At 54.1% G+C, this 27,314-nt stretch overlaps 1 protein-coding gene across 6 annotated transcripts in view; it reads right to left on the reverse strand.

The window, feature by feature from the left end:
* Positions 1-27,314, reverse strand: part of RGS9 (regulator of G protein signaling 9) — a 67,702-nt gene that overhangs the window by 15,665 nt on the left and 24,723 nt on the right. For 3 of the 6 annotated variants that reach the window (XM_043444798.1, XM_043444737.1, XM_043444511.1), the window contains 9 exons: positions 26,674-26,750; positions 23,086-23,167; positions 19,546-19,617; positions 9,385-9,414; positions 8,648-8,709; positions 7,197-7,310; positions 5,063-5,178; positions 1,132-1,219; positions 433-571 (listed from right to left, as the gene is read on the reverse strand). In XM_043444798.1, coding sequence (XP_043300733.1) covers positions 433-571; positions 1,132-1,219; positions 5,063-5,178; positions 7,197-7,310; positions 8,648-8,709; positions 9,385-9,414; positions 19,546-19,617; positions 23,086-23,167; positions 26,674-26,750 — 780 coding nt within the window. The remainder of the gene's footprint in view (positions 1-432; positions 572-1,131; positions 1,220-5,062; positions 5,179-7,196; positions 7,311-8,647; positions 8,710-9,384; positions 9,415-19,545; positions 19,618-23,085; positions 23,168-26,673; positions 26,751-27,314) is intronic. The other 3 variants (XM_043444549.1, XM_043444659.1, XM_043444575.1) reach the window with 3 other exon arrangements.

Consider the following 27,314-nt stretch of genomic DNA (forward strand, 5'->3'; position numbering starts at 1 on the left):
CACTCCCACTTCCCCCGCATCCGGGTACCCTGGGACGGGAGGACTTCCGGCCACCACCACACACTCCCCCTTCCCCCGCATCCGGGGACGGGAGGACTTCCGGCCACCACCACACACGCCCCCTTCTCCCGCATCCAGGTACCCCGGGACGGGAGGACTTCCGGCCACCACCACACACGCCCCCTTCCCCCGCATCCGGGTACCCGGGGACGGGAGGACTTCCGGCCACCACCACACACTCCCCCTTCCCCCGCATCCGGGTACCCCGGGACGGGAGGACTTCCGGCCACCACCACACGCTCCCCCTTCTCCCACATCCCAGTACCCGGGGACGGGAGGACTTCCAGCCACCACCACACGCTCCCCCTTCCCCCGCATCCGGGTCCTCAGGACGGAAGGACTTCCAGGCACACGCTCAGCCGGCCTGCCTACCTTCTTCATGAGCATGTAGATGTGGGTCTGCGCCGCGTCCAGCACGTAGCGGTGGGGGTGCTTCAACCCCTTGACCGTGATGTCCATGGTCTTGCCGTCTATGTTTATCCACCGTCTCGCCCCGGGGGCCAGGAACAGCCTGAGACCGGGAGGAGAATGTCAGCAAAAGTAGCCAGACCAGGAATTCCCAGGGGGTCCAGTGGTAGACTCCTACTTCTACAGCAGGGGGTGTGAATTCCATCCCTGGTCAGGGAACTAAGATCCTACAGGCCGTGTAGTGCGGCCAAAACTAAATTTAAAATTTAAAAAGAAAGCCAAACCAAGTCAGTGAATGGAACCTTCCCAGCTGCTCGGGAGAGAGGGACTGGCAGACGTGACTCGCCCCCCCAAACACACACACACCCTGGGGTGAAAGGGGTCCTTTTCCAAGATACTCAAGCATCTGAACAGGTTGTCAAGCAACATTTCCTAGAAGCAAGAAGACTTCACTGCCAGCACCGAGAATGTGAAATGTGCTTAACTTTGGAATTCCCAACCTCTTAGAGAGCAAACAGTGGGTGGGGTGACCCCCAGCCCCCCAAAGCAGGGGTGAGGCGCCCACACACGAGGTGCACTGACTGCCTCCGTCCAGTCTGACCTCGGGCGCAGGGCGGGGGCAGCCGGGCGGGGGGCCTCTGAACTCGCGCGGCTCATGCTCACTTGTAAATCTCCTCCGCCTTCTCCTTGACCTTGGACTGATCTCCGTACTTCAGGTCCTCACAGGCTTCCCAGAAGCCCAGGTTCTCCCCTGCGAGGGGCAGAGGGTGGACGCCATGAACAGCCGGACGGGAGCCGGATGGGAGGCGGGGGGAGGGAAAGAAGAGAAGCGGTCAGCCGGCATGGATCCCGCCCTGAGCCGTGAGCGCGGGGGTGGAGGTGGGACCACAGGCTTCTGGGTGCTCCGGCCAGGGGCCGGGAGAGGGCATGAACCCAGGGAGCGCGCCAAGGGTGCCTCCTTGGTGCACAGAGACCCCGCCTCTGAGAGCCCCTGCAGGCCGTGTTCCCTCCAGAGCCCCTCACAGATACGCTGCTGAAGCCGCGACCCTGAAGGACTGACTCTCCAGGAAGGCCTGGCTGCAGGGGACTAAACACAGGGCCACCTGAACCAGAGACCCTGCCCCTCTGGGCCCAGAAGGAAAGCCAGGTGCCCCCCTCCTGTGTCCTTCCAGCTGGATGCTCTCTAACTGGTGCCTGGGCACCCAGAAGTGTGAACACCTAGTACATCACCCCAGGTGGCAGTTTCACCTGAGAAAATAAAGGTGGTCACAGCAGTGGGAAAGCAAGAGTCTATGTGTGTGTGTACACGTCTGTGCCTGTATGCCTGCATGTGTGTGTATGATGTGTCATACACGTGTGTGCATGTGTGCCTGCATGTGGACACGTGTGTGCTTGTGTCTGTATGTGTATGCATGGTGTGTGTGCATGTCTGCACACACATGTGCGTGCATGTGTCTGGTGTGTGTGCAAACACATGTGGATGTGTGTGGCTATGGTATGTACGGTGTGTGTGGACACGTGTGTGCATGTGTCTGTGACTAGTGTGTGTGCCTGTGGGGAGGAGTGAATCACGGACCACCACCATGTGGGGAAATGTACCACAGCATCCCTCTGCTCCATTTCCATATTCTCTCGAAGCCTCCCGGGCATTTCTGACCAGAGAAGGCTGTAGGAGCCTAAGCAAGTTGACTCTGTCCCCTAATTCTATAGAGACCCTTCCTCTCTGGCAAAAAATCCAGGGAGTCCTTAGGACCAAGACCACCCGCAGGAGCCAACAGGCCAGGATGCTCTTGAGTGACAGCCACTGGCCTTACTTCAAGGGCCCTGGAGACCACCTTGCCCACAGCAAAAGACAGTTCATTGCTTTGGAGTAAAATTAAATGCACAATTGTTCACAAAAGTCAAAAGGTGGGAACGACCCAAATGTTCATCCGCACAATAGCAGATAAACACAAGTGGTGCCTACGTACAGTGAGTGTTATTCAGCCTGAAAAAGGAAGGAAATCCTGACACAAGTCACAACAGGAATGAACTCTGAAGTACGCGGTGCTAAGTGAAATGAGCCAGACACAAAGGAACAAATCCTGTACAATTCCATTTAGACGAGGTCCCCAGAGCACTCAGATGAGAAAGCAGAATGGTCTCCAGGGGGGTGGGGAGTTAGTGTGGAAAGAGGACAGAGTTTCAGTTTGGAAAGATTAAAAAGTTCTGTCGATGGATGGTGGTGACAGTTAATTTCACTGAACTCACACCTAGAATGGTTACAATGGCCAGGCTTGTGGATATTTTATCAGTGCAAACAAATGAGCTCACAGAAGTGTGTACATGGATGTTCACAGCAGTACTGCTCATGACAGCCAAAAAGTGGAACAACCCAAACGTCTACCACCTGAGGACTGGACACACAAAAGCTGGCGTATTCACAGAATGGAACAAACACTGTTGTTGTTTAGTCGCTAAGTCGTGTCCAACTCCTTTGCAACCCCATGGACTGTAGCCTGCCAGCCTCCTCAGTCCATGGGATTTTCCAGGCAAGAATACCGGATGGAGTTCATTGCCATTTCCTTCTTCAGGGATCTTCCTGAACCAGGGATCGAACCCATGTCTCCTGTATTGGCAAGCCTATTTTCGCCACTGAGCCACCAAGGAAGCCAGAATGGAATATTATTTGGCCATTAAAAAGGATGAAGCATTATTACATGCTTCAACACGAAAAGACTTTGAAAATACTACCCTAAGTGAAAGAAGACAGCAAGCCACATATTGTATGATTCCATTTACAGAAAATGTCCAAATCCATGAAACAGGCAAATCCATGAAAATAGAAAGAAAATTAGTGGTTGCCTAGGACTGGGGCAGGGGGCTGTGGGGAGAGAGGAAGACAGAGGAATAGGGAATGGCTTACATGGGTTAGGGTTCCTTTTTAGGGTGCGGAAAATGTTCTAGAGTTATATAGTGGTGACTGTTGTGCAACTTTGTGAGTCTAATACAGAGCACTGAACTGCACACTTTGAAACAGCAGGTGGATTATATGGTCTGAATTTATAACATGTGAAGCATATCTCAATTTTTAAAATTTTAATGAAATGGACTGTTTACTTGTTCTTCCTGTACCAGAAGCCTTGGGGATCTCATCCAGAGATCCTCAATAGTGCTCTTTTTTTTTAAATAACGGCAGGAAATCTTAGAGATGAATTCTCACTGATGCCAAGTAACCAGTGGATGGGATAAGCTCAGGGTGTGGTTCGTCAGCCGGCCACTAGATGTCGCCCGGCCCACTTCCTCGCGGCGTGCTTCTGACCTAAAGCAGCCCCCTCCCATCTCTGGGTTTACTACATCCTGGCAATCAGGCTTAGACAGAGAAAAGGCTTTTCCAGAACCCCTATTAGAACGTGATTTGCCCTATCAGGCAGGCACACAGGCTCATGGCACGTCCCGTGGGGTAGTTTCAGGTGCAACTCACAGGCCAGCGGGTCTCGGGGAGCAAGGGCGGGTCAAGGGTGCCCCGGGGCTCGGGACCTGGCGAGAAGTAAGAGGACCCAGGAGAGCCAGGGTTTCAGGGCAGGCGGTGATGCCCACGGAATGTCCCACCCGCGGGACGTGGCCCCAGTCCGGCCTCCGCTTTTCCCGGGTGCCTCCCTGCGTGCCGTATCTACGAGGCTGCAGGGCCCCCAAGGCCAGCACATGAAGTGTGGGCCCAGCAGTGGTCCCCAGCCTTTCACTACCGGGGGCCCATCTCATGGAAGACAGCTCTTCCATGGACTGGGGGCGGGAGGGGGAGGGATGGTTTCAGGACGATTCAAGGGCATTATATTCATTGTCCACTTTATGTCCACGGACTTCCCTGGTGGCTCAGATGGTAACGGATCTACCTGCAGTGCTGGAGACGTAGGTTCCATCCCTGGGCCAGGAAGATCCCCAGGAGGGAGAAATGGCAACCCACTCCAGTATTCTCGCCTGGAGAATTCCATGGACAGAGGCGGGCTACAGTCCATGGGGTCGCAAAGAGAGACGCGACTGAGTGATCAACACTTTCCCTTCATGTCTACTGTTACTACGTCAGCTCCACCTCCGGTCATCAGGCGTTAGACCCCCCAGCCCCACCCACTCCACTGGCCCTGCACCTTAAGGAAGCAGACTGGGAGCTGAGATGGTGGCCCTTGATCGTGGCCGCATGTTACAGTCACTGGGGGAGTTAGCAAAACTTCAGAGTCCACCCCAAACCAGTTAGAAAGGAACCACCGGCGATGGGGTCCAGGCGAACTGAACAGGCAGCCAGGGTGCCCCGTGCTGAAGAAGCCAGGCGCATGGCGGCACAGACTTGGGGCTCGTGACGGGTGACCCTGGGGCTCAGGGTGAGCAGGTGCCGGCAGCCAGAGGGGAGGGTGAGTCACAGCTCACACGGCTTCCGTGAGCAAAGCGACCCCCCCCCACCAGGGAGCCCAGGGAGGGGGCGGGTCCAGAAAGCTCCCGCCAAGAGTTGGCCTGAACAGAGCCCTGAACACCCCTGCCAGCATCCTCCAGCCCCAGGCGAGACGTCCAGCAGTGTCTCCAAAAGCAAATGTTTCTATTAAGAACGAAATCAAAGACCCACCACTGAACTCCTTCCTGAGAAAGTGCTGGAAGCTCTGCCGACCCTTGGGGTCCCGGATCAGCTCGCTGAAGTTGAAGGCCCAGCGCTCCACCCGCATCTTGGTCGGGATGTCCACCCTGCAAGGATCACCGCGTGTAAGTGCTCCAGACGCCTGGGCTGTGCTGGCGGCCACCTGCGTGGGCCGAGGGGCTTCGGCCCCGCTAACCTCTATGCGGCCCCTCCCCCATCCCTGCACAGACAAGCCAGGTAACCCCCTGCTCGGAAAATGCAGCCTCAGACACATCCCCTGGGCCTGGGGTCAGGAACTGGCTGCCCAGGGTGGGGCTGTGGTGGGGGGGGTTGCCCCGCTAACCCTTCAGGACAGAAGGACACGCACGCGTCCTCCAAGGCCTGCAGAGGCGAGGGCCGGCCACCACACCAGGCCCAGATTCAGGTGGCCTCTCTTATCCAGACCAGTCCATCCTAAAGGAATCAGTCCTGAATATTCACTGGAAGGACTGATGCTGAAGCTGAAGCTTCAATACTTTGGCCACCTGATGTGAAGAGCTGACTCATTGGAAAAGACCCTGATGCTGGGAAAGGTTGCAGGCGGGAGCAGAAGGGGACGACAGAGGGTGAGATGGTTGGATGGCATCACCGACTCAATGGACATGAGTTTGAACAAACTCCAGGAGATGGAGGGCAGGGAAGCCTGGTGTGCTGAGTCCATGGGGTCGCAGAGTCGGTCACAACTGAGCGACTGAACCCCAACAACAACTCTTATTCAACACACTGGAAGAGACACACAGGCTGAAGGAGACCATCCTCATAACCAGAGCCGCCCGAAGATGGTTCCAGAGTCCTGGGCCCTGCAGCTGACCGCCGACTCCCACGGGCGCCCTCCTTGCCCCGTCAGCTGACCACGGGGCTACGCGGAGGAGGGGAAAGGGCGCCCCCCAGGCCTGCTCACCCGGCTGGTCTGAACCCGGGGTGCTCCGCAGGCCTCAGGAGCCAGCGGCCAGGGTTTGCTCCCGACGTCCCAGCCCTGCCGCCTCCCCCACCTCACGCCCTCACCCCTGCCCCTCCTCCCCCCTTCTCCCTCCTCCTCCCGCTCTGAGGGGCCCTTCTTTCTTCCTCTGTCAGCTTGGCTTTCTCATCTGCAGTTCAGCCTTTGCCCCCTCTTCCAAACAGCAGATTTATGTAGCAACAACCCCTCAAATTTCACAAATAGCAAAGGAATGAGTGGTGTAATTCCTCAAGGCAGGTTGAGAGCTCTGCCTTGCCGGAACTTATTTTTACTCTAATTAGAAATCAAGAATGGAAAGCCATAGAGATGACTGTTTTCTTTTCAAAAACAATCTCTGTATTGTTAAAACAGAGTTACCCTTTGACCCAGCAGTTCCATTCCTAGGTACACACCTGGAGAAATGAGAAATATATGTCCATGTGAAAACGAGCCCATGAACGTTCATAGCAGCATATTCACAACTGCTAGAAGGCAGAGACAACCTGAATGTCCATCAGCTGATGAATGGATAAACAAAGTGTGGTCTAGCCATAAAATTAATATTTTTCATCCATAATTTGAGATTGAGTACTAATATCTGCTTCAACATGGATAAACTTTGAAGGCATCATGCTAAGGGGAAAAAGTTAATCACAAAAGACCTCATATTGTACGATTCCATTTATATGAACGTCCAGAAGAGGCAAACCTGGAGAGACAGACAGTTTAGTGGCTGAGTAGGGCTGGAGGGGTTTGGGGGATGCAGACTTGGGATAATAGCTAAAGGGTGTGTGCGTTAGTCGCTCAGTCTTGCCTGACTCTTTGTGGCCCCATGGACTGCAGCCGGCCAAGCTCCTCTGTCCATGGGATCCTCCAGGCAAGACTACTGGAGTGGGTAGCCATTCCGTTCTTCAGGGGATCTTCCCGACCCCGGGATCAAACCTGGGTCTCCTGCATTGCAGGTGGATTCTAAAGGGTAGGGGGTTTCTTATTTGGGTGATGGAAATATTTTAAAAATTGACCTGTGGTAGTCGCATGATTCTAGTCAAAATCACCAAAACATACACTTTAAGTGAGTGAATTCTATGACATGAAAATTTTAACTCAAAAAGTTTCTTTTAAAAGAACACAGATATCTCAAATACGTACAGTTTGGCATTTAAATCCCAGAACTGGGTGTCGTCTGTTATCCAAGGATTGCTGGGGAGGCAGCCCGACATGATGGCGTCATTGGATGAAAACTGCTCACTATACTTAACGATCCTCAAAAGCAAAAAAAGAAGAAGACGTGATTTCCTAGAAGTTCAACACCCCAGAGACCAAATCAATCACCACTCAGGTCGATTGAGCAGCCTGCCCTCCATCAACTCTGTCCACGTGGTTATATACTTATTACCATCTTCTCAGAGAAACACTAACAGTTCTCGGGATCAGCAGGTGCTTAAGAGTATCTGTCCTATTTGAGTCATGAAACAAAACGGCGTCTCCCGATCGGGAGAGGTCGGCATCTCCCGACTTCTCTGTACTTGGTTCATAAAACATGGCCTCTTTACCCTTGATCGTGAGTCTTCACAATGCAAAGCTGACTCTGCGTGCATTCAAACAGGGGTCTCGGCACCATCTTGGAAGCACGAGGTCTCCACGGACTCAGTGAGGTTCTGTCACCACCCTGGGGTCCACCCTCTGTCAAAGATGCCCGCGTTTGGGAATTCAGACCCATTATTCAACACTGTGGTCTCGCCGAGACAAACGCAGGCAAGCGCTAATCCCCTCTAGCTGGGTTAGACGTCCTGAATCAACATGTGTCCTGGCGTCTGGTAGTTTGGAAGAAAAGCTGCCAGGTGTTCACCCTGAGGGTGGGCATTGCACCCCTAACATACACATGAGGCGCCTGCCACAAAGCCTGCCTGCCGCCACAAGGGACTGCAGAGCAGGACCCGTGCCCGAAGACACCGCAGAGCCCGGCTCGGAGTCCCGCGCGGAACTCAAGGCCCCGGCTGCAGTTCTCACAGGACCTTCTTATTCCCATCAGACCTCCACCAGGGAACAGCGGGAAGACGGGGGGAGCACGTGCCCACAGGTCCAGACACTGATGGTGTCAGAATCATGGCAATGAGGCTCCGAGACCGTGAGTCTAAAAGTATCCCACAGCCTTTGAGCCTCCTCTAGTGGACTGTCCGCTTGGTTTCATGAGACTGACTTTCTGGAACAGGTCAGAGTAGTAATGCCCTCTGAGAGACTGGATCAAGACAGCCTGAATGCTTAAGAAATCAAACATTAATTTCCAGTCTCTCCCAATAGGATTTTAATCAAAGGCTAACAATGGATGTTTATCAGTACCGCTGAACCATACCATCTAGCCCGTGAACGCTTCCCACTTCCCCACCCACAGACTGTCTAGCGCCTCACCCACCTGATTATTCCTCACCCGAGACCTGGAGGCCAACCCAACTTAACCCCCATGAGACTGCTTTTGTCCCTTTCCGTCCTCAGGAATCTCAAGCCAACCACGACTTGTCAAGTCCTCCTTGAGGCAGAAGTTCTCCTGCCTGACGACCTGCTGTGCCAACCTCAGCAAGAGCAACAGGTTAGAGACCTACCCTCCAAGGGACACAGACGACTTCACCGTGGACCTCATCAAGGCCTGTCGGTAATACATGATCTGCAAGAGACACAGTGGTTAGACCGCCCCTCCCGGGGTGTCGCCAGTGCCGACGCCTACACGCAACTCTGAACGAGAAGCTGCTTCCCCATCACAGCACCCCATCCCGCCCCCGCAAGCCGGCCCCCCAGGACCCCAGGAATCAGGTCTGCAGCACACAGGGGACCCAGCTCCACACAAGCAGCCTCAACTCATCCTGTGCTCGGCTCGGAAAGGACACCACCGGGGAAAAGTGAAAGTTCCAAACCGAGACAAAGGCTTGGCATCTCCCCAGATGCCTCTGATGCAAAGAAGATCTACCCTCACGGCCATTGATACCCAGGGCTCTGTCCTGGGCCCTGGATAGAAGGTCTGCCCACGCGGTTAGCCCGTCACCCTGGACAGACGCTGAGCTCCTCTGACTCTAAGAGCGGGAACCAGGGTGCGGGCACCCACCCCACGTCCCTCAGATCTGCGCCTTCGGAGGGTGCTTCATGTCCCGCGTAGAGCTCAACCCCACGCACATCTTACAAGACATGCTTTGGCGTTCTGTGCCATCCATTACTTTGTAGACAATTGTCTGAACCTTACACATGGTTCTCATTTCATCACTGAGTGCAGAGCAGGAAGCCAAAGCACATATAATTTGTTAGAGGATTAAAAATCAGACTTCCCTGAAACTGGGAGGCTAATTACCTCTTTCCTGACAGAAACCACTGTCTGTTTCTGTAAAAACAAAGAAGCAAAAACCATTAAACAGACGTCATGAAATCATTAGAGTCCAAATACCCATTTGAAACATAAAAACCCTTCCCCAAGAGAACACTGCCCATCTTTGTTTTTTTTTACTTTAAAGACAGAATTTCCCCATCACCACTTGTTCCACCCTATTCTGCACAACTGCTGAAGAATTAGATCAGCTGAGAGGTTTGGTGACAGAAGGGGGTGCTTTGCCGCTATAACTTTATCCTACTCTCCTAAAAGCCAAGATGAACCGAAGACCAAGTTCCACCACGGTGCCTACAGAATACCCGGTGGGGGAACTAGCCACTTGGCCAGTACTCAATGTTGCAGGGAAAAGCCACGCCACCTAAAATAAAGCACACACTTCAAAGATTCAAAACCAGCCTCCAATGCAAGCTGAGCCGTTAAATGTGGAAGCTCTCACCTCGGGCTCCATCCTCGGTCTGGATTTTCACAGCAGAGGAAGGATGGCTCTGAGAGGAGCCCCCTGTTTAGGATCCTGGAAGCTCCCGGAAACCACTCAGACCTGCCTCCTCCTGAACCTTCCTACTATCTGACATGCGTCCCTGGTACCACGTGTCTGCCCCATCCAACTCTAGGAGGCTTGGTACAGCTGGTGCTTCTGAAACCAGTTTTCCTAGGTTTGGTGGTGTCCAAGGACCGCCTAGTGTAACTCTGACAGGTCAAGCTGAGCATCTCCATTCCTGGCGGCTAACACCCTGCTGCTGAGTGCCACCGGGTTTGCATCTCTGGAAAAGTCCAAGGATGACATGGTTTCCTTTAGCCGGCTAGTAAAGTAAGTCCTGGGCCAGAGCCCAGTGACAAGGAACGAAGGAAGGTCTGAGCTGGAATGTCCACATGAGTCTCCTTTCTACTTTGCATCATTTTTTTTACTTCGCATCATTAAATTATTTTCATGTGATTGCTTTTCTCAGGGTGGGAAGCTAGGACAAGTGATCTCAGAAAGGCAACGTGTGACTTCCCTGGTGCTTCAGGGGTTAAGAATCCAGCTTCCAATGCAGGGGACGTGGCTTCGATCCCTGCTCAGGGAACTAAGATCCCACGCTCCACAAGGCAGCTGAGTACCTACACCACAGTGAGAGTCTGCGCGCTCCGGGGGCCACGGCCAAACTGAGACCGGACACAGTCAAAGATAAAAGGTAAATACTTTCTAACGCAGGAAGGGAGCGCTCGGGCACCCCTCTCTGATTTGACCCTCATCCCCACACACTCTCCCTCCTTCGTCGCACTCCTCACAACCAGAATTAGATAGTGTTTGTGCTGCTCTCTGTTTAACCCACCCATCACCCACCAGGCACCACTAGGAGCAGGAAGACCACGTTCATCTTCCCGCGCGTAACGTGGGGCATGGAGCAGACGCTCGCTAAACACCAGACACGTGATGACGGCTGTGTGCTTGGAGGCTGAGGAAAACGGAGATGCATTTCAAGGTGAAGAGAGTATTATTCTGCTTAAAAAACTGAGAACACTCTCCAAGTGGCCCAAATATCTTGGCTATTACGCTAATTATCTGTTCCTATGCTCTCCTAACACAGGGCTGGGTGAGAAGACACAGACTTCAGGTAGAAAAGGACCCCAGGGTCAGGGTGGATTTGCATTCGAATCTAATACAATCAGATGCTTCTGTTCAAGTCATGCCAAGTGGATTAAGAAGAGTATTCCTGGTTTATGCCTTCTGCTCAAAAGAGAAGCTGGACTTTTGTGTGATAATAATCACACAAAAATAGCTAGGTACAAAGCAATTTACACCTCTCTGAGCCCTTAGAAAGTTTAAGGGAGGGAGGTTTTATTATTCTAATTTTCGGCCAAGGAAACCAAGGTTCTGATGTCTCCTGGTTGGTAACTGGCCGAACCAGGATTCAAACCCAGATGTGACCTTGGCAAAGCGGAGAAGTGGAGCTTCCCTGGTGGTCCAGCGGCTAAGACTGCGCTTCCACTGCAGGGGGCTCGGGTTCCATCCCCGGTCAGAGAGCTAAGATCCCACATGGAGCACAGTGTGGCCAAGAGAAAACAAGAATAATAGCAAGAAAGGCTGAAAAAAGGCTGTTTGAAAACAAAAAATCTGAGCAGTGATCCTGGAGAATTAGAAAATGGTCTGTTCTGTTCACCAGTTCCTCGCTTGCCCCTGAAGCTGAGGCTAAGTGCCGAATGGAATGCCCCTGTCCAGCCACGAGACAGTACTTCATATAAAACAGACAAAGAATGAGGGCCTGCTGCGCAGCCCAGGGACCTCTCCCCAGCAGTCTGTTGTGGCCCATACGGTAACAGAATCCAAAACAGAGGAGATGTGTGTGCATTTAACGGATTCACTTCGCTGTACATCTGAAGCTCACATCAGCTACACTCCCATAAACACGAAAAACAAAAAGAGAAACCCAAACCAAAAAAGAACGCGAGCGCCCCAATCCAAGAGGAAGCACACACCTGACTCACTCTTTAATCAACACTAACGACGGTAGAACACACTCCCAGCTGGAAGAGAAATAAGACCTGGGATCTCACACACAGTCCGGTGACCATCATTAACGACGCTGCGTCACACGCTTAGAAGTCGTGCAGAACATAGATCTTAACTGCTACCCCACAAAGCCGCAATTACGTCAGGGGTGTAGGTGTGACCGCATTGGTGGAACTCACTTTGCCGTATCTATTCGCATCTAACCACCCACTGTACCCCTGAGACCTGCACACGTTATAACGCCAATAATATCTCAACAAGGCTGGAGCGTGGAAACGCTGACACTGGTAAAGACTGCAACTGTACTCGGGGTGCCCAGTGGGCAGCATCTCAGACACCCTCCCTCGGTGCCCAGGCCCCAGGACGAGCCACTGTTTCCAGCCCTGCGCCCTGTGTGGGCAGACACGGACGAGACACGCAGTCCAGCCTGACCACGGTCTCTGGGCCCCCAGGGGGCTGGCCTCACACACCTCTGGCCACCAGCACACTCACTTCTGGTCTACTCGGCGTGGTCTGACTTCGGCCTGATACCTGTCATTTCTTGGGCCACTATCTCGGTCTTCGGGGTGTTAAAACTTTTTTATATTTTAATTCCCTTCTTGACTTTACTGTCCTTTCAGGGCACTGGGCTTGCTGTGGGCTTTCTGGTTCCCCCAAACTACCAGTGATCTCCTGGAATCGGACTGCAGCGGGTTGCTTGGGGTCTAAGAGCTTGTCCATCTCCACCCTGGATCACCGGCATGGGCGTCAGCGTTTATTTCTAACTTTAAGAACTGATGTCCAGCGTGGGGTGGAGGGAGGTCCAAGAGGGAAGGGATATATGTACACATATACCTGATTCACTTCATTGTACGGCAGAAATGCAACACTGGGAAGCTACTGCATGCGTGCTAAGTCACTTCAGTCATGTCTTACTCTTTGTGACCCCATGGACTGTAGCCCACCAGGCTCCTCTGTCCGTGGGACACTGTAGGCAAGAATATTGGAGTGGGTTGTCATTTCCTTCTCCAGGGGATCTTCCCAACCCAGGGATAGAAACCACATCTCCTGCATTGGCAGGCAGGTTCTTTACCACTAGCGCCACCTGGGAAGCCCAACTATTAAAAGAAAAAAAATTATCATTAAAAAAAAACAACCTTCTGTCCATGGGACCTGCCTCCTCTAGGTTAACATGCAGGGAGTCTCTCTCCTGTCTGGAGAGTGTGTATCTTGGCAGTAGGAGAGAGGGTTCTGGACTTCTCTGAAAAGACAGAGAATTTGACAGGATGGGGGTCATTAAGAGTATCGACTTTCTGGGTCAGAAAGGTCAAAATCCCGGTTCTGACACTTCTTGGCTACCTGACTCTGGATAAGTTACCTGACATCTGAAAGCCTCTGCCTTCTCATCTGTAAAGAGGGACAGAAAACGGGGATTGAGTGACATCATCCGGAGTGACTGGCGTGGGGCGGGACCCTAAGCGCTGGCTGCTGACGAGGGCTCAGATGCTTCCGCCAAGAACGCGCAGGTGCCGCGCTAGTCCCGGTCAGGAGGCAAATCGGGATGCCCAGGCAATACTGGGGATATAGTCACAGCAACAGGAGGATCTGCTGCTTACGTGAAATTTAAACTTAACTGGGCTTCCTGTATTTTATCTGCTAACCCTCACAAACCTATCAACATGATTATTACTGTCAATACAGAAAAGGCTATGCGTGCATTTGCTCAGCTGCTAAGTCATGTCAGACTCTTTGCAACTCTATGGACTGTAGCCCGCCAGGCTCCTCCCTCCATGGGATTCTCCAGGCAAGAATACTGGAGTGGGTTGTCATTTCCTTCTCCAGGGTATCTTCCCCACCCAGGAATCAAACCTGCATCTCCTGCATTGGCAAGTGGGTTCTTTACCTCTGAGCCACCAGGGAAGCAGAAAAGGTCGTAAAACATTCATGTCAGTGTATGGCAAAAACCACTACAATATTGTAAAGTAATTAGCCTCCAACTAATAAAAATAAATGAAAAAAAAAAATACCGGAGTGGTTGCCATTTCCTTCTCCAGGGGATCTTTCCAACCCAGGGATGGAACCCGGGTCTTCTGCATTGCAGGCTGACTCTTTACCATCTGAGCCACCAGGGAAGCCCATTAAACAGCACACACACACGTATTTCTAGGCAATTCTGAGAAAGCTGTCTCCTGGTAAGACTAGAGACAAACACGTCTTGCACCCAGGAAGGCATGCACGAACCCCACTGGCTCCACAGCTGGTCCTCCCAGGGTGAAGTCACCTCTTCATACAGCCCAGGGAGGACGCTGTTACAGGGGGAGCACTCCACCCAAGGGATCTTGGCATTCTCTGCATTCCTGGGATTCTGACTTGGGATTTTTCCAGAGCTGCCCAAATAGGGACACGTCCAGAGCCTGTTTACACACAGCCCTGTGGCCCGCGTGCCGGCCCTGAGACCCAGATGCAGGCTGCAGATGATGGGCTCAGGCAGGAGGCCTCAAGGTCCCGCCCTGGGGTGACGGGGACTGAGGCCGGGCAACCCCAGGGAGGGGCGAGCAGGGGCCCTGGGGTCAGGCAGGCATCTGTGCAGAAATGGAGGTGAGGGCCGGGCAAGCCGTGGAGTGAAGCGTAAGGTGGGGAGAACCCCAGGGACGCCGGCAACACAGGCCTTGAGAGCGGAGGAAGCCAGAAACCAGGAAACCCAAGAGTTGCAGCGGTTAATGCAAAGCAGACCGGAAAAGAGAAGGGGGCAGCCAGCCGTCCAAGGAGACGAGAATCCGAGGCTGTGAGCATCGGAAGGAGTCCTTGTGCCGCAGTGTCCTTCCCGATGGGGGCAGGACTAACCGCCCGGCTTCCAGTGGACCAGGGACCTAGAGAAGGTTCTAGAACAGCAGAGCATCAAGGCAAGCACAGGCCTGCTGAGCGTAGAGCTGGGGGCCTGAGCACAGACCCTGCCATGAAGAGGGCCCCAGGCGCAGGACCGCGTGGTGCAGGTGGGGGTGGGGAGGCGGTACCCGGAGGAGCAGGAGCTACAGAGCCGGGAGGACCCACACGCCCCCTGGCTCGCCCAGCCTGAGCAGACGGCTCAGTCTCTCTGCAAAACGGAACTGGCGTGACCTTTCTCACCAACCTACTGGGAGAAGAGAATAAACTCCAGCAAAGCCTCCAGAAGCCGCGCAGTGGACATCGGGACACATCAACAGGACCCCGAGGGGGCTCTGGGCCCGTCAGCTCACACCTGGCTTCACCAGCCCCAAGAGTGTGTCCGGGACGAGCAGCCCACCCCTACGCCTGTCTCCCCAACTGTGAACACAGACGCCAGAGCTCCCGCGTCACGAGCCGCTTGCTGAGTCCGCACGGAGCCCCGGCGGGGCGAGGCACCCAGGGATGCCCCTGCCAACGCTGGTCGCACAGGAGCCAGAGGAAGACAGCTGTCTGTCACCGGATGGCGGGGAAACACCGGGCGAGGGGTGTCGCTCATGGAGGGCTCCTGGCCGGGGCTCTGCAGGGCACATCACATCCCCCAGAGGCCGAAGGGGCCACCAGTGTGGACAGCACTGCTCTCCCCAGCCGTCCACAGGGCCAGGCAGGGCGGTGGCGCTGGCGCGGGCCTGCCTCAACCACCAACAGTCAGGGCAGAAGGATGAGAACAGACGAGGATGCAGGGGGAAACCTGGGGTGAGGGAGAGCCCCCCAGATAGGGCCGAGGGTCTCCGGGCCCCACAGATTCGGTCTCCGACAGCAGAGAGACGGTCGTGACAACAGTGAGTGCTGCTGTGCCCAGGGCCCCAAACCCCGATCCCACTCCAGACGCTTGGCATAAGTGACCTCGCTCAGCCCCTGAAGGAGGCACTATCCATATTCCCATTTTACAGACAAGGAAACTGAGGCTTTGAGCTCGAGAGCTTGCCTGAGCCACAGCTTGTCCGAGATCACACAACTGCAGAAGCCGGGAGCGGGCCTACCCTGATGTCAGAGCTCCCACCAGCCCCGTCACAGAACGACCTGGAGACCCTGCTGGAGTCCAAGGGAGGGCCGGCCTGGGCACCACTGCCCACAGCCAGGCTGGGGGCAGGCCGCCACTCAGCCTGCTCCCCGTGGGGACAAGTGCTCTCTGAGATAAAGGGCGCCCCACCTGCCCCGGGGCGGCGGGACCAAGAGGACCCGCTCCCTGGGTCACCCCGCTCCACCAGCTCCTCCCCGGGCTGGGCGGTGCCGGCAGCCACCAGCCAGAGGCAGGGGGTCCCCCAGGGCCCTGGGCACCTGCCAACCCCCAGCCTCTGTCCTCTCTCCACGGTGTTTACAGGTCTTGGGTCATTTGCTTCTGTTTAAGGAAAAGAGGTCTTTCCAAGAATTTACAAATTGTCAGAAACGAGCCCTCTTCAAACCAGCACCGCGAGACAGTCTCTGAAGTGAGGCGGAAACCCCACGCCTCTGGACACCCAGCCCCCGGACACGCTGCGCGCTCCCTGCACCCTCCGCTCGGCCCGACGAGCAGGGACACGGCCCAGCTGAGGCGGAGGGCGCACACACCGGCCCTGGGCCCGGGCGGAGGGCCGGGGGGGGCCCGCGGGCAGGAGAGTTACAGGCCTCTGTTCTTCCTAAGGCGCCAGGGCAGCCCAGTGCAGACGGAGGCGGGGAGCTGGTGGGAGAGAGACAGAAAGACAGTGGGTACCCGGCTGCGACGCCCACCGGCAGCGCGCGCCCCCGCCCCCGAGCACCCCCGCCCCTGCCGCCCACCCGGCGCCCCCGCCCCCGGGCCGCAGCCTCCCCAGCCTCGGCTCCGGCTCCGGGCTTTGCCCAGACAGGGGCCCTGAGGACCCTGCCTCAGGCAGGAGGGGATGGCCTCCCCCTGGGCAGTCGCCCCACAGAGCACCCCCGTGAAGCCGCTCACTCAGCACCTCAGCCACCCCGCCAGGGCCCGCCTCTGCCACATACACACACATACACACAATACACATGCACACATACACACATGCACACAGAGACACACATATAGCGTGCACACACACAATACACATGCATACATACACACATACATACACATACACACATACACACACATACACACACATACACACAATACACATGCACACATACACACATGCACACAGAGACACACATATAGCGTGCACACACACACAATACACATGCATACATACACACATACATACACAAACAACGCATATACACACATATAGCACACATACATACACACAATGCACATACACACATACAGCACACATACACACAACACACATGCACATATACACAATACACATACATGCACACATACACAGAGAGACACGATACACATACATACATACACATACACAGAGACACACATACAGCACACATACACACAACACACATACACACACATACACACAATGCACATACACACATACACACATACAGTGCACATACACACAACACACATGCGTGCACATATGCATACACAGAGACAATACACACACATGCACACATACATACAGAGACACGATACACATACATACACATACACAGAGATGCACATACAGCGCACATACACACAACACACACACATACATACACACAGAGACACAATACACATGCATACATACATACACATATACACATACACATACAGGAACACATACATACAGAGACACACATACAGCGCACATACACACACAACACACATACACACCATACACATACATATGCACATACATACACACAGAGACACATATACATACATACACAAAATACACACACACACATACAGCACACATATATACACAGAGAGACACATATACACACCATACACACACATACACATATGATAGATACACACATACACACAATACACATACATATATATACACACAACACAGAGGGACACACAACACATACATACACACAGACACACATACATATATACACATGATACACACAGAGACACACACATACAACACACATACATATGCAGACACATACACACCACACACATATAGACACAGATACACATACAATACACATGTACACACATACACAAATACACATACATCCACACAATCCACACCCATACACACATATACACATCCATAACACATGCACATGCATATACATGCACACATACAGAGACACACATACAAGGCTCACACACATATACATATACACACATACACGCATAATAACACATACAGAGACACATATACACATATAATGCAAACACACATACACACATGCATATATACATAAAATACATACACATACATATAACATACACAGAGAGACATACATATACACATGCTATACACACTTAAAGATACAAACACAATATACAGGTACACACATACACACATATACACAATATGCACACGCATGTGTGGTGTGTGGCTGGTTAGACTGAGTGACGGGCCTCCCTCCCCCTACACACAGGTTTCCAGAGCTGCCAGTCATCCATTACAAAAGCAAATTTCCCTGTTCAGTATTTTCCTTGATGATGCTGTTTCCATGGAAACCAAGCTGACAAGGCCTGGGCAATTATCTGTCATCTGATGCAGGGAATGTGAAAAAGGCCGCTGACGGTGCCAAACATGTATCAAGGGAGGGGGGCTCTGAATTAGGGACAGGGGGCCCAGTGGAGTCCCCGAGGTGCCCTCTGGGAATGGACACCCTCCATGCGGAGCCTGCCCAAAACCTGTATGCACTGGTGGAGGTCGCCACAGTCATCCGGAGCTCCGGGTCTCCGTGGGCTAAGAACACAAGTCAGACCTCCTGCCAGCATTTCCAAGCACTGCTGAGGCTTACAGGTGACACACGAGGCTAACGAGGCCCCTGGCTGCTTGCTGCTAAAGACAGCGGTGGACAGAAAGCAAGGGAACCGCCCACAGCTAGTTTAAGTGGGGATAAGCTGGTTTACTGGGACCCGTATTCTCAGCCTGGACAGTCTTGGCCCCCAAGGCCACCAGATGATGTCTGGAGACATTTCTGGACTGGGAGGCATCAGGGAGATGCTCGGAGCTACAGATATCCAGAGGGGGAGACCAGGGGTGCTGTGGACCCCCCCACAAGGCACGGGACAGCCCCACAGAACTATCTGCCCCAAATAACTGTGCCACGCCTGGGAAACCCTAATTGGGGTATCCTCTGTTTCAGCAGCTTCTGAACCACATTTCCTTAAATAAAAACCCATCATAGGAAATGGTTCATCATCAGCAGTGGCCTACTGGGGAAAGGGATCTTTTTTTAAAAAAAAAAAAAGCAAAGATGCAAAAGAAAGTGGAGAGACCAGGTCCCGTCGTGTGGATTGAGGTTTAAACCCAAAGTTGATTCAAGGGTTGTGAGCCTGGGCCTAGTGTCTTTGAAGGGGAAGGGAATCAGTGGAAACGGTGTGCAAAAGGCCTGTTTGTGCCTCTCTGGCTGAAATGCGTTGATAAGTTTCATCAGATTTTCAAAGAGGGAAGTGATTCAGGCGTCTGAAAACCAACCATTAGACCCCATTGCGCTGGCCTCCCCTCTCTGACACCAGAGCACACAGGACTCCTCTCCCTGGCCGTCTCAGAGCGGAGGTACCACTGCCCTACAGACGCAGACAGACACATGGACACCCGCCCAGCCTAAGGCCCCCCTGACCCAGGCCCCGCCCGACGCACGCAGCAGGGACTGACCTGGTTTACCTGGTCTTCATTTGGATTAGTCACTCGGTCCAGGCCGTAGTCCAGCACGTTGTTCACTCCTGGCTGAATGAGGAAAACAACAATGTAAGGACCACTGTAGGGAGAGTCTCCGGTTTCTGATTAACTTTGGATTCTGGCCAAGCTGCCCACCGTGAGACCAAGCTGAGGGTTGTGGCCCAGTCTTTGGTTAGCTACAGGGGTGTGAGGTTCCCCAGGTGTGTGTGTGTGGGGGGGGGTCTTCCACCACCACAGCATCCCCAGAGGAAGGGAGGGAGGATGGATGGATAGATGGATGGGTGGGTGGGTGGGTGGATGGGTGGTGGTGGTTGTTCAGTGACTAAGTCAGGTCCAACTCTCTGTGATCCATGGACTGCAGCACGCCTGGCTCCTCTGTCCACTATCTCCCAGAGTTAGCTCAGATGCATGTCCATTGAGTCAGTGATGCTATCTAACCATCTCATCCTCTGCCACCCTCTTCTCCTTTTGTTTGCAATCTTTCCCATCATCAGGGTCTTTTCTAGTGAGTCAGCTCTTCGCATCAGGTGGCCAAAACATTGGAGCTTCAGCTTCAGTCCTTCCAATGAATATTCAGGGTTGACTTCCTTTAGGATGGACTGGTTTGATCTCCTTGCAGTCCAAGGGACTGGGTGGATAGATGGATAAATAAATGGATGGGTGGATGGATGGAAGGATGGGTAGGTGGATAGACAACACCAGACTGGATTGGAGTTCATGGGATTGGCACAGGGGCCTCCCGACCGGTCTGCTCCACGGTTCACTGCTCTGGAGAGTCCAGGCTTCAGTCAAGCACCCAGAAGTTCTGATCTGTATTCTGCTGTCTCCCAGCTGGAAGGAGGATCTTGGAAACAACTTCTCCTCTCTGCCCTGAGAACCAGAGATGACCCCTCCTGTCTGTCTGGTTCTTGTGAGGATTTAGCACGATGGACGCTCACAAGAGATGGTTGCTGTCACCAGGCAAGGCCTCTTGTTCATCCTGAGAGCCCAGTGAAGAGGCCTGGCCCAGAGCTGGTCTCCGACTCTGCCACCTCCACCAGGCCGCCTCCCTGGCCAGTCCTGCTCCAGCTCTGGACTCCTTCAGGCCAGCAGTTCAGGTCTTTCACTTCCTCTGTTTGTTTGGTGCAGGCAGCAATCCGGGACCTCCCATCCCAGGGAGACGGGAAAGTCTTACTGTCTCTCTCACACACACATACACACTTGACCCACACTCTGATGCAGTTTCTGGGACCCCAGAGGCAGCTGGAATGGAGACCCCTCAGAGCTGATGTCAGGGCACAGGAAACAGGGGTGAGGGTCAGCAGAGAGGGAGCCGTGCGGCTGCGTGCAGCCCAGGGCAGGCGCTCTCAGTGAGTGCTCCCAGAGAGTGCTCCCGGAGAGTGCTCCTGGTAAGTGCTCCCGGAGACGTCCAACGGCCTGTGCTGCTGGCCTGTCAGTTGGATCGCTCCATCCCTGCCCGAGACAGACTTCAAAGCGGATGCTCCTCATCCCGACGCTCCAGGCCACCGAGATGCTGAGAGGTTTAAAAAACTCGGGGAGAGGAGACTCAGGGACACCCTGGTCTCATCCCCCACTCCTGGTCCAGTTCCGATGGAGCAGGACAGCCGGGAGGGGGCCAGAGTGCAAGAGAGGCTTTGTCTGCTCCCATCTGTTCACATGTGCTCACATTTGTTCATGTCTGCTCATGTCTGCTCACATCTGCTCGCATCTTTCACGTGTGCTCACGTCTGTTCACGTCTGCTCACGTCTGCTCATGTCTGTTCACATGTGCTCGCGTCTGTTCACGTGTGTTCACATCTGTTCACATCTACTCACAACTGTTCACATCTGTTCATGTCTGCTCATGTGTGCTCACGTCTGCTCATGTCTGCTCGTGTCTTTCACGTGTGCTTACGTCTGTTCACATCTGTTCACGTCTGTTCACATGTGCTCATATCTGTTCACATGTGTTCACATCTGTTCACGTCTGCTCACATCTGCTCTTTCACATCAGGCCTCGTTCTGAACACGGCTCCCCAGGGCCTGTGTTCAGAGGGGGATACCTCTGAGCAGCAGTCACGCGATGCTCTAATGACCAAGGAGGTGACAAAGGCCTTGCACACCCAGGGACGCCACGTAACGCTGCCGTGGGAGGCAGAGGAGCTCTCCAGGAGGGGGAGCGGGGCCCCCAGCTCTAATGGGGAGTCAGCACCAGCCCTGGGGCTCTGCTCCCTCACCAGCAAACAGGACCAACTACAGCGCCTCCCACACAGGCCAAGCGGCGACACGAGGACGTGCGTGCAGCGGCGCCCCGCTGGTCTGTGGCCAAGGCGCCGTGCTCCCAGTGCAAGGGCCCGGCTTCCAACCCCGGTCAGGGAGCTGGACCCCACACGCCGCAACCAAAGACCCCGCGTGCTGCAGCGAGGACCCCAGACAGCCAAAGAGAGAGAAGCTTCTTCTAAAGGAGAAAGAAATTGCACAATGAGGCCTACTGCGGAGCCCAGGCCAGCACGGCGTCCACACCAACGCCTTCACAGATGGAACATCTATGGGCTGTCTGTTCTGAATCCAGGAAGAAAATGAGCAAAACGGCCAAACCCTGATGGGCTCCAAGTTCAAACAGTCCAGAAGCTTGGACACCATGGGAGACGCAGGTCACTCTGGTTCTGAGAACTTGGTTCCCGGTCAGGCACAAAAATCAAAGGAGGACAAGGAGGAACTCTGTTCTGAACACCTGACTTCGAATCCTTTCCCCTGCAGCAGTCGGGGTCCAACGCAGGCGTGAACAGAAACAGCAGCGTTCCCCGTGGCGGGCACAGCCTCTGCTGCGCTGGGGAATGAGGTCGGCCTTCCCGGGAACAAGCTGACGGGGCACCTAGCCGTCACGACTGGTCTCTCTCGCCCACTTACCGCCCCCGAGCCCCATGCTCAAAACCACGAGGCTGAGCACAAGCTCACCCACTCCTCCCATCCTCGCCAGCGGGACCGGACCCGGACGAGGAACGGAGAGGCAGTGAAGAAACGCCATGGCATGGCCACCGCTGCAAGGCGACTCCAGTTCCCGCAGCGGAGGGTTGCTTCTGCCGTGAGGCCTGGGCTCTAGTTCTTTCTTCTTCTTCTTCTTAATTTTTTGGGCGCACCATGCGATGCATGTAATCTTAGTTCCCCGGCAAAGGATTGAACCTAACCCCCTGAACCGGGAGCAGAGTCTTAACTGCTGGACCCCCAGAGAAGTGCAGTTTTTTCTTCTTAAATTCTTTTTCCAAGGCATCGAGTCCCAGCCCTCACACAAGACAGACTCATTCTGGTCCCTCGGTTAGGGAACTTCGCTCCATCCTGACACCAACGGGCGGGCCGTGGGCAGACTCCATCCAGACAGTCAATTTCCTCTTCCAGCCAGAGGGCCCTGGGCGCCAGCCAACACTGAGCTCCTGCAGATTCAGCTCCAGCCCCAGACGGCCGAGCCGCCCGGGGTGGGAAGTACAGGCGGGGCAGGAGGCGTGAGAAGAAGCGGGTGAGCTAGGGGGCGGTACTCACAGGGCATCGGTGCACCAGCCAGTACGCCTTCTCCTGGCAGTCCAGCGCGAACCTGTCCGCCTTGTTCCGCTCCTTCCCGGCCCTGAAAAGCCACAAGCCACGCTGCAGGCCAGAAAGATGCTGCATCTTTTGCTCACTGATGGGCCCCCTTCCCGATGGTCCCCCTTCCCGATGGGCCCCATTCCGGACCACTCTCCCCATCTGCCCAGGTAAGCTGTATTTGCCGTAATAATAATGACGATGATGAAAATAGCAAACCTTAATACCACACTTAAGTGCTGAGTACCCTGCTCAATACTTCTATACATATTGACTCATCAAATCCTCCCTGTGAGCAGCCCAGGGACTGAAGCAGAGAGAGGCTGAGACCCCACTGAGGGTCACGGGGTCACCAGGGGGCAGAGGCCAGACCTGAACTGGGAACGGGCCCTAGAGCCCGGCTCCTCCGGAAAGCATGGGGCGCGAGGTGATAGAGGCCCCATGACCAGCTGAGGGTCAGACCATCCCCACCCGCGCCGCCCCTGCAGGAGTTTGGAGGACTTTCTGGGCTGACATTCACCCACTGGCTTCCGAACTTTCCCTGTTCTGACAAACAACATCATCAACACCCGAGAGCGGGGGCGGCCGGCAACGCGGGAGCCTGCACGGGGAGTCCCGGCTTCTCTCCAGCATCACTTCCACTCTGCTGCTTCAGAGAACTTGTGCCAAGTCAGGGTTTTCCTGAGTCCCCAGATTCCTGGGAAAGGTTACTTGTGTTCCTTCCCATCGCAGTCTCCCCTGACTTCACAGGTAGGAAACGAGGCCGTGCTCGTTATCCCACCGTGGGCCCGTCAGTGCCGTTTCCACGGCAACCTGAGCTCCCTCGGGGAGGCTCATTCTCCCAGGCAACGCAGGATGACGCACACACCCTCTCAAGACTCGGTCGGCGGGTTCGTGTGCCAGCTCACGTGTGGTGAGTAACTTCAGAACACCCAGCCAGCACAGTGGGCGGGGAGGGCCCTTCCTGTAGGGTGCTCTGCAACCTCCTCTGGAGTTAACTACAAACACTGTCCCCTTGCCAACCTAAGTGGATTTTCTACTGGGTTAACTAGCCAGGAAGATGAGCCACAGATGGCCTGGGGCACTGGGGACTTTCCGTAATGCTGGCAGCTCTGGAAATACAGTCGAGGGCTAATTTACTGCCGTGTCCTCTCTGGCTTGCTCATCTGCGATGGAGGTTATTGAAGGAGAGTCGTGAGGAACGGGCTCCAAGAGAACCATGGGCAAGGAATTACCTTAGTTTGTCAGTTTATGATCTTTAAAGCAAAAGTATTCCTTAATCAATCAATTATTCACTCACTCCCACAGTCATTCAATGTTGTATTTATTGATCTCCACTCTGATCCAAGCACTGGGAGAACCAGACTGTGAAGGTCTGAATGTTAGCAACTCTCCCCCAAGATTCATACACTGAAGCCCTAGTTCCCAGTGTGATCGTACCTGGAGGCAGAGCCTTTAAGAAGCACTTAGAGTTTAGAAGCAGTTAGATGAGGCCATGTGGGTGGGGCCCTTGGATAGGATTAGTGCCCTGGACACAGGAGACACAGGCCAGCCTCCTCTCCCCACCACCCCCACCCCAACAAAAAGACCACCAGCCACCTGCAAGCCGAGAAGAGTCACCATCAGAAACCAGACCCTGGCAGAACCGTGAACCCTGACCTCCCTGCCTCCAGGCCTGCAAGAAAATGAATGTCTTCTGTCTAAGTCACCCACGGGACGGTATTTCACAATGGCAGCCTGAGCAGCATGACACGCAAACATGTGTCTTGCCCTTGAGTAGCTTCTGGTCTAAATGTCACAGAGAGAGTCAAGAAATAAATGTGAAATCACAAGTTTCGCTGTGTGCTCTAGGGACACCCTCCGTGTACTGCATGCAGCATCAGGGACGGCCACTGGGGTGCTTCATAAATCTGTCTGCGGTTCCCCCCACGGTGAGGTAGGTCCGTGTCCTCCCCCACAGAGACCGGGTGGGGATTTCCAGCTATCTTGACCAATAAAGCACGTCAGGAAGACGGCACCGCGCAGCTTCCGAGGCTGGGCCATCACAGGGGACTGCCGCCACCTCCTTCCCTGTGGTATTTGCCCTCAGAGCGTCCGACCACCTGTAGGCGGTGAGATGCCGGATGCTGTGAGGAAGGCCCAAGGCAGACCTCCTGGAGAGACCCCGAGGAGAGGAAGGGATGACTCCAAGCCCTCCTCCTCACGGTGGACATGGGTCACAGAACCGTGCATGTGTGCTCAGGCGCACAGCGTCCAGCTCTCTGTGACCCCACGGACTGTGGTCCACCAGGCTCTTCTGGCCGTGGGATTCTCCCAATACTGGAGTGGGTTGCCATTCCCTTCTCCAGGGGACCTTCTCAACCCAGGGATCGAACCTGCATCTCCTGCATTGCAGGTGAATTCTTCACCACTGAGTCAGCTGGGAAGCCCTCAGAACTGCAGACAGATTTAAAAAGCACCACAGGGGCCATCCCTGATTCTGCATGAGAGTGCACAGAATATGTCCTTCAAGTTCACCACCCAATATGTAATTTTATATTTATTTCCTGACTACTTGTGTGACTGTTTCGTGACTGTGACCACACGAGAGGCTCTGATCCACAACCATCCAACTAAGCCGTCCCAAGTTCCACAGCTATAGAAACTTCCTTGAGAGGTGAAACAACTGTTGCCGTTTTGAGCACGAAGCTTCAGGGCGATCTGTGTGCAGTAATAACTGCTCACCAGAAAAGCTTCTTTGATTGGGACTGACGTAGACACGCTACCGTGTATAAGACAGACAACTAGTAAGAACCTACTGTATACACAGGGAACTCGACTCAATACTCTGCACTGACCACGTGAGAAAAGAATCTAAAACAGACGGGGCATATGTGTATGTGTAACTGATTCACCTTGCCACACACCCAAAAGTAACACAACACTGTATATCAACCACTGTTGTGTGGCCACTCAGTCGGGTCTGACTCTCTGTGACCCCATGGACTGTAGCCCACCAGGCTCCTCTGTCCATAGACTTTCCCAGGCAAGAATACTGGAGTGGGTTGCCATTTCCTTCTCTAACTACACTCTGATAAAAAATTTTTTTAAAAAGATAAGTTTCTTTGAGCTCATGACATGTGAACTGAGGCTGCTCACCACCCGGCAGTCCTGAGCAGAGTACCCTCGCCCAATCTGCTTCCGCTAACACATCCAGCCTCACTCCTGCCATTCTCTGTGCCAGCTCCCGGCTTCAGGCGGGCACCCCCCACCCTGCCGCTCCTCTCCCTCCCCACCCCCACCCCACTCTGGATACCCCCCTCCGCTGCCTCCAGGCTCACTGCTGCTTCTGCAGCTCCTCCTCAAGCCCACACATGCGCCTCAACTCACTGAGGCCTTGTGGCGTGTCTGCTTACCTGCCAGGCTCCCCGGACAATGCCTCTCCGTTCCCTTCGCCTAGCCTGCTGTTTGACACATAGACGCCCAATAAAAGCTAATTTTTTTTAAAAGAAACAAGGAAGGAAGGGAGAGCAGAGGGACAGCAGAGGACCAGGGTGAGCGCCGACTCACCGGTACTGCTCTCTGGCCTGCATGATGACGAAGTCCCACTTGTAGTTGATTTTTTTGTTCAAGAAATTGTAGTTTTCCTAGAGGAGGAAGACAAAACAAGAGCACTGAGCCTCAGGAGCTCTGCCGTGTGCAGTGGGGCAGGGAGCCCTAAGTCAACGAGGAGACCTAGCCAAACACCCCCTCCCACCCCCCCGTGCAAAGGCCGGCACTCACAGGGTGATGCCAAATTCTCACCAAGCTTTCACAACAAACAGAAGCCACAGGTGGGCTTGGATTTTTCATTTTTTTAATAAGTGTATCCTAATCTGATTAGGAAGATGGGAGTTATGTGGAGAAGAATGTGGAAAATTAACAGTCAACAGCAGAGCACCACAAACCCACAGAGCTACAACCGGACACTGGTGTGAGCCAGCCCTTCTAAATACGTGTCTGGGCTGCCCTGGTGGCTCAGACAGTAAAGAATCTGCCTGCAACGCAGGAGAGCTGGGCTCAGTCCGTGGGTCGGGAAGATCCCCTGAAGAAGGGAATGGCAAGCCACTCCAGTATTCTGGCCTGGAGAATTCCATGGACAGAGGAGCCTGGAGGGCTACAGTCCACGGGGTTGCAAAGAGTTGGACACAAGTGAGCAACTAACTCTCACT

The sequence above is a fragment of the Cervus canadensis genome, chromosome 1, assembly GCF_019320065.1.
Source record: "Cervus canadensis isolate Bull #8, Minnesota chromosome 1, ASM1932006v1, whole genome shotgun sequence".
Lineage (NCBI taxonomy): Eukaryota > Metazoa > Chordata > Mammalia > Artiodactyla > Cervidae > Cervus > Cervus canadensis.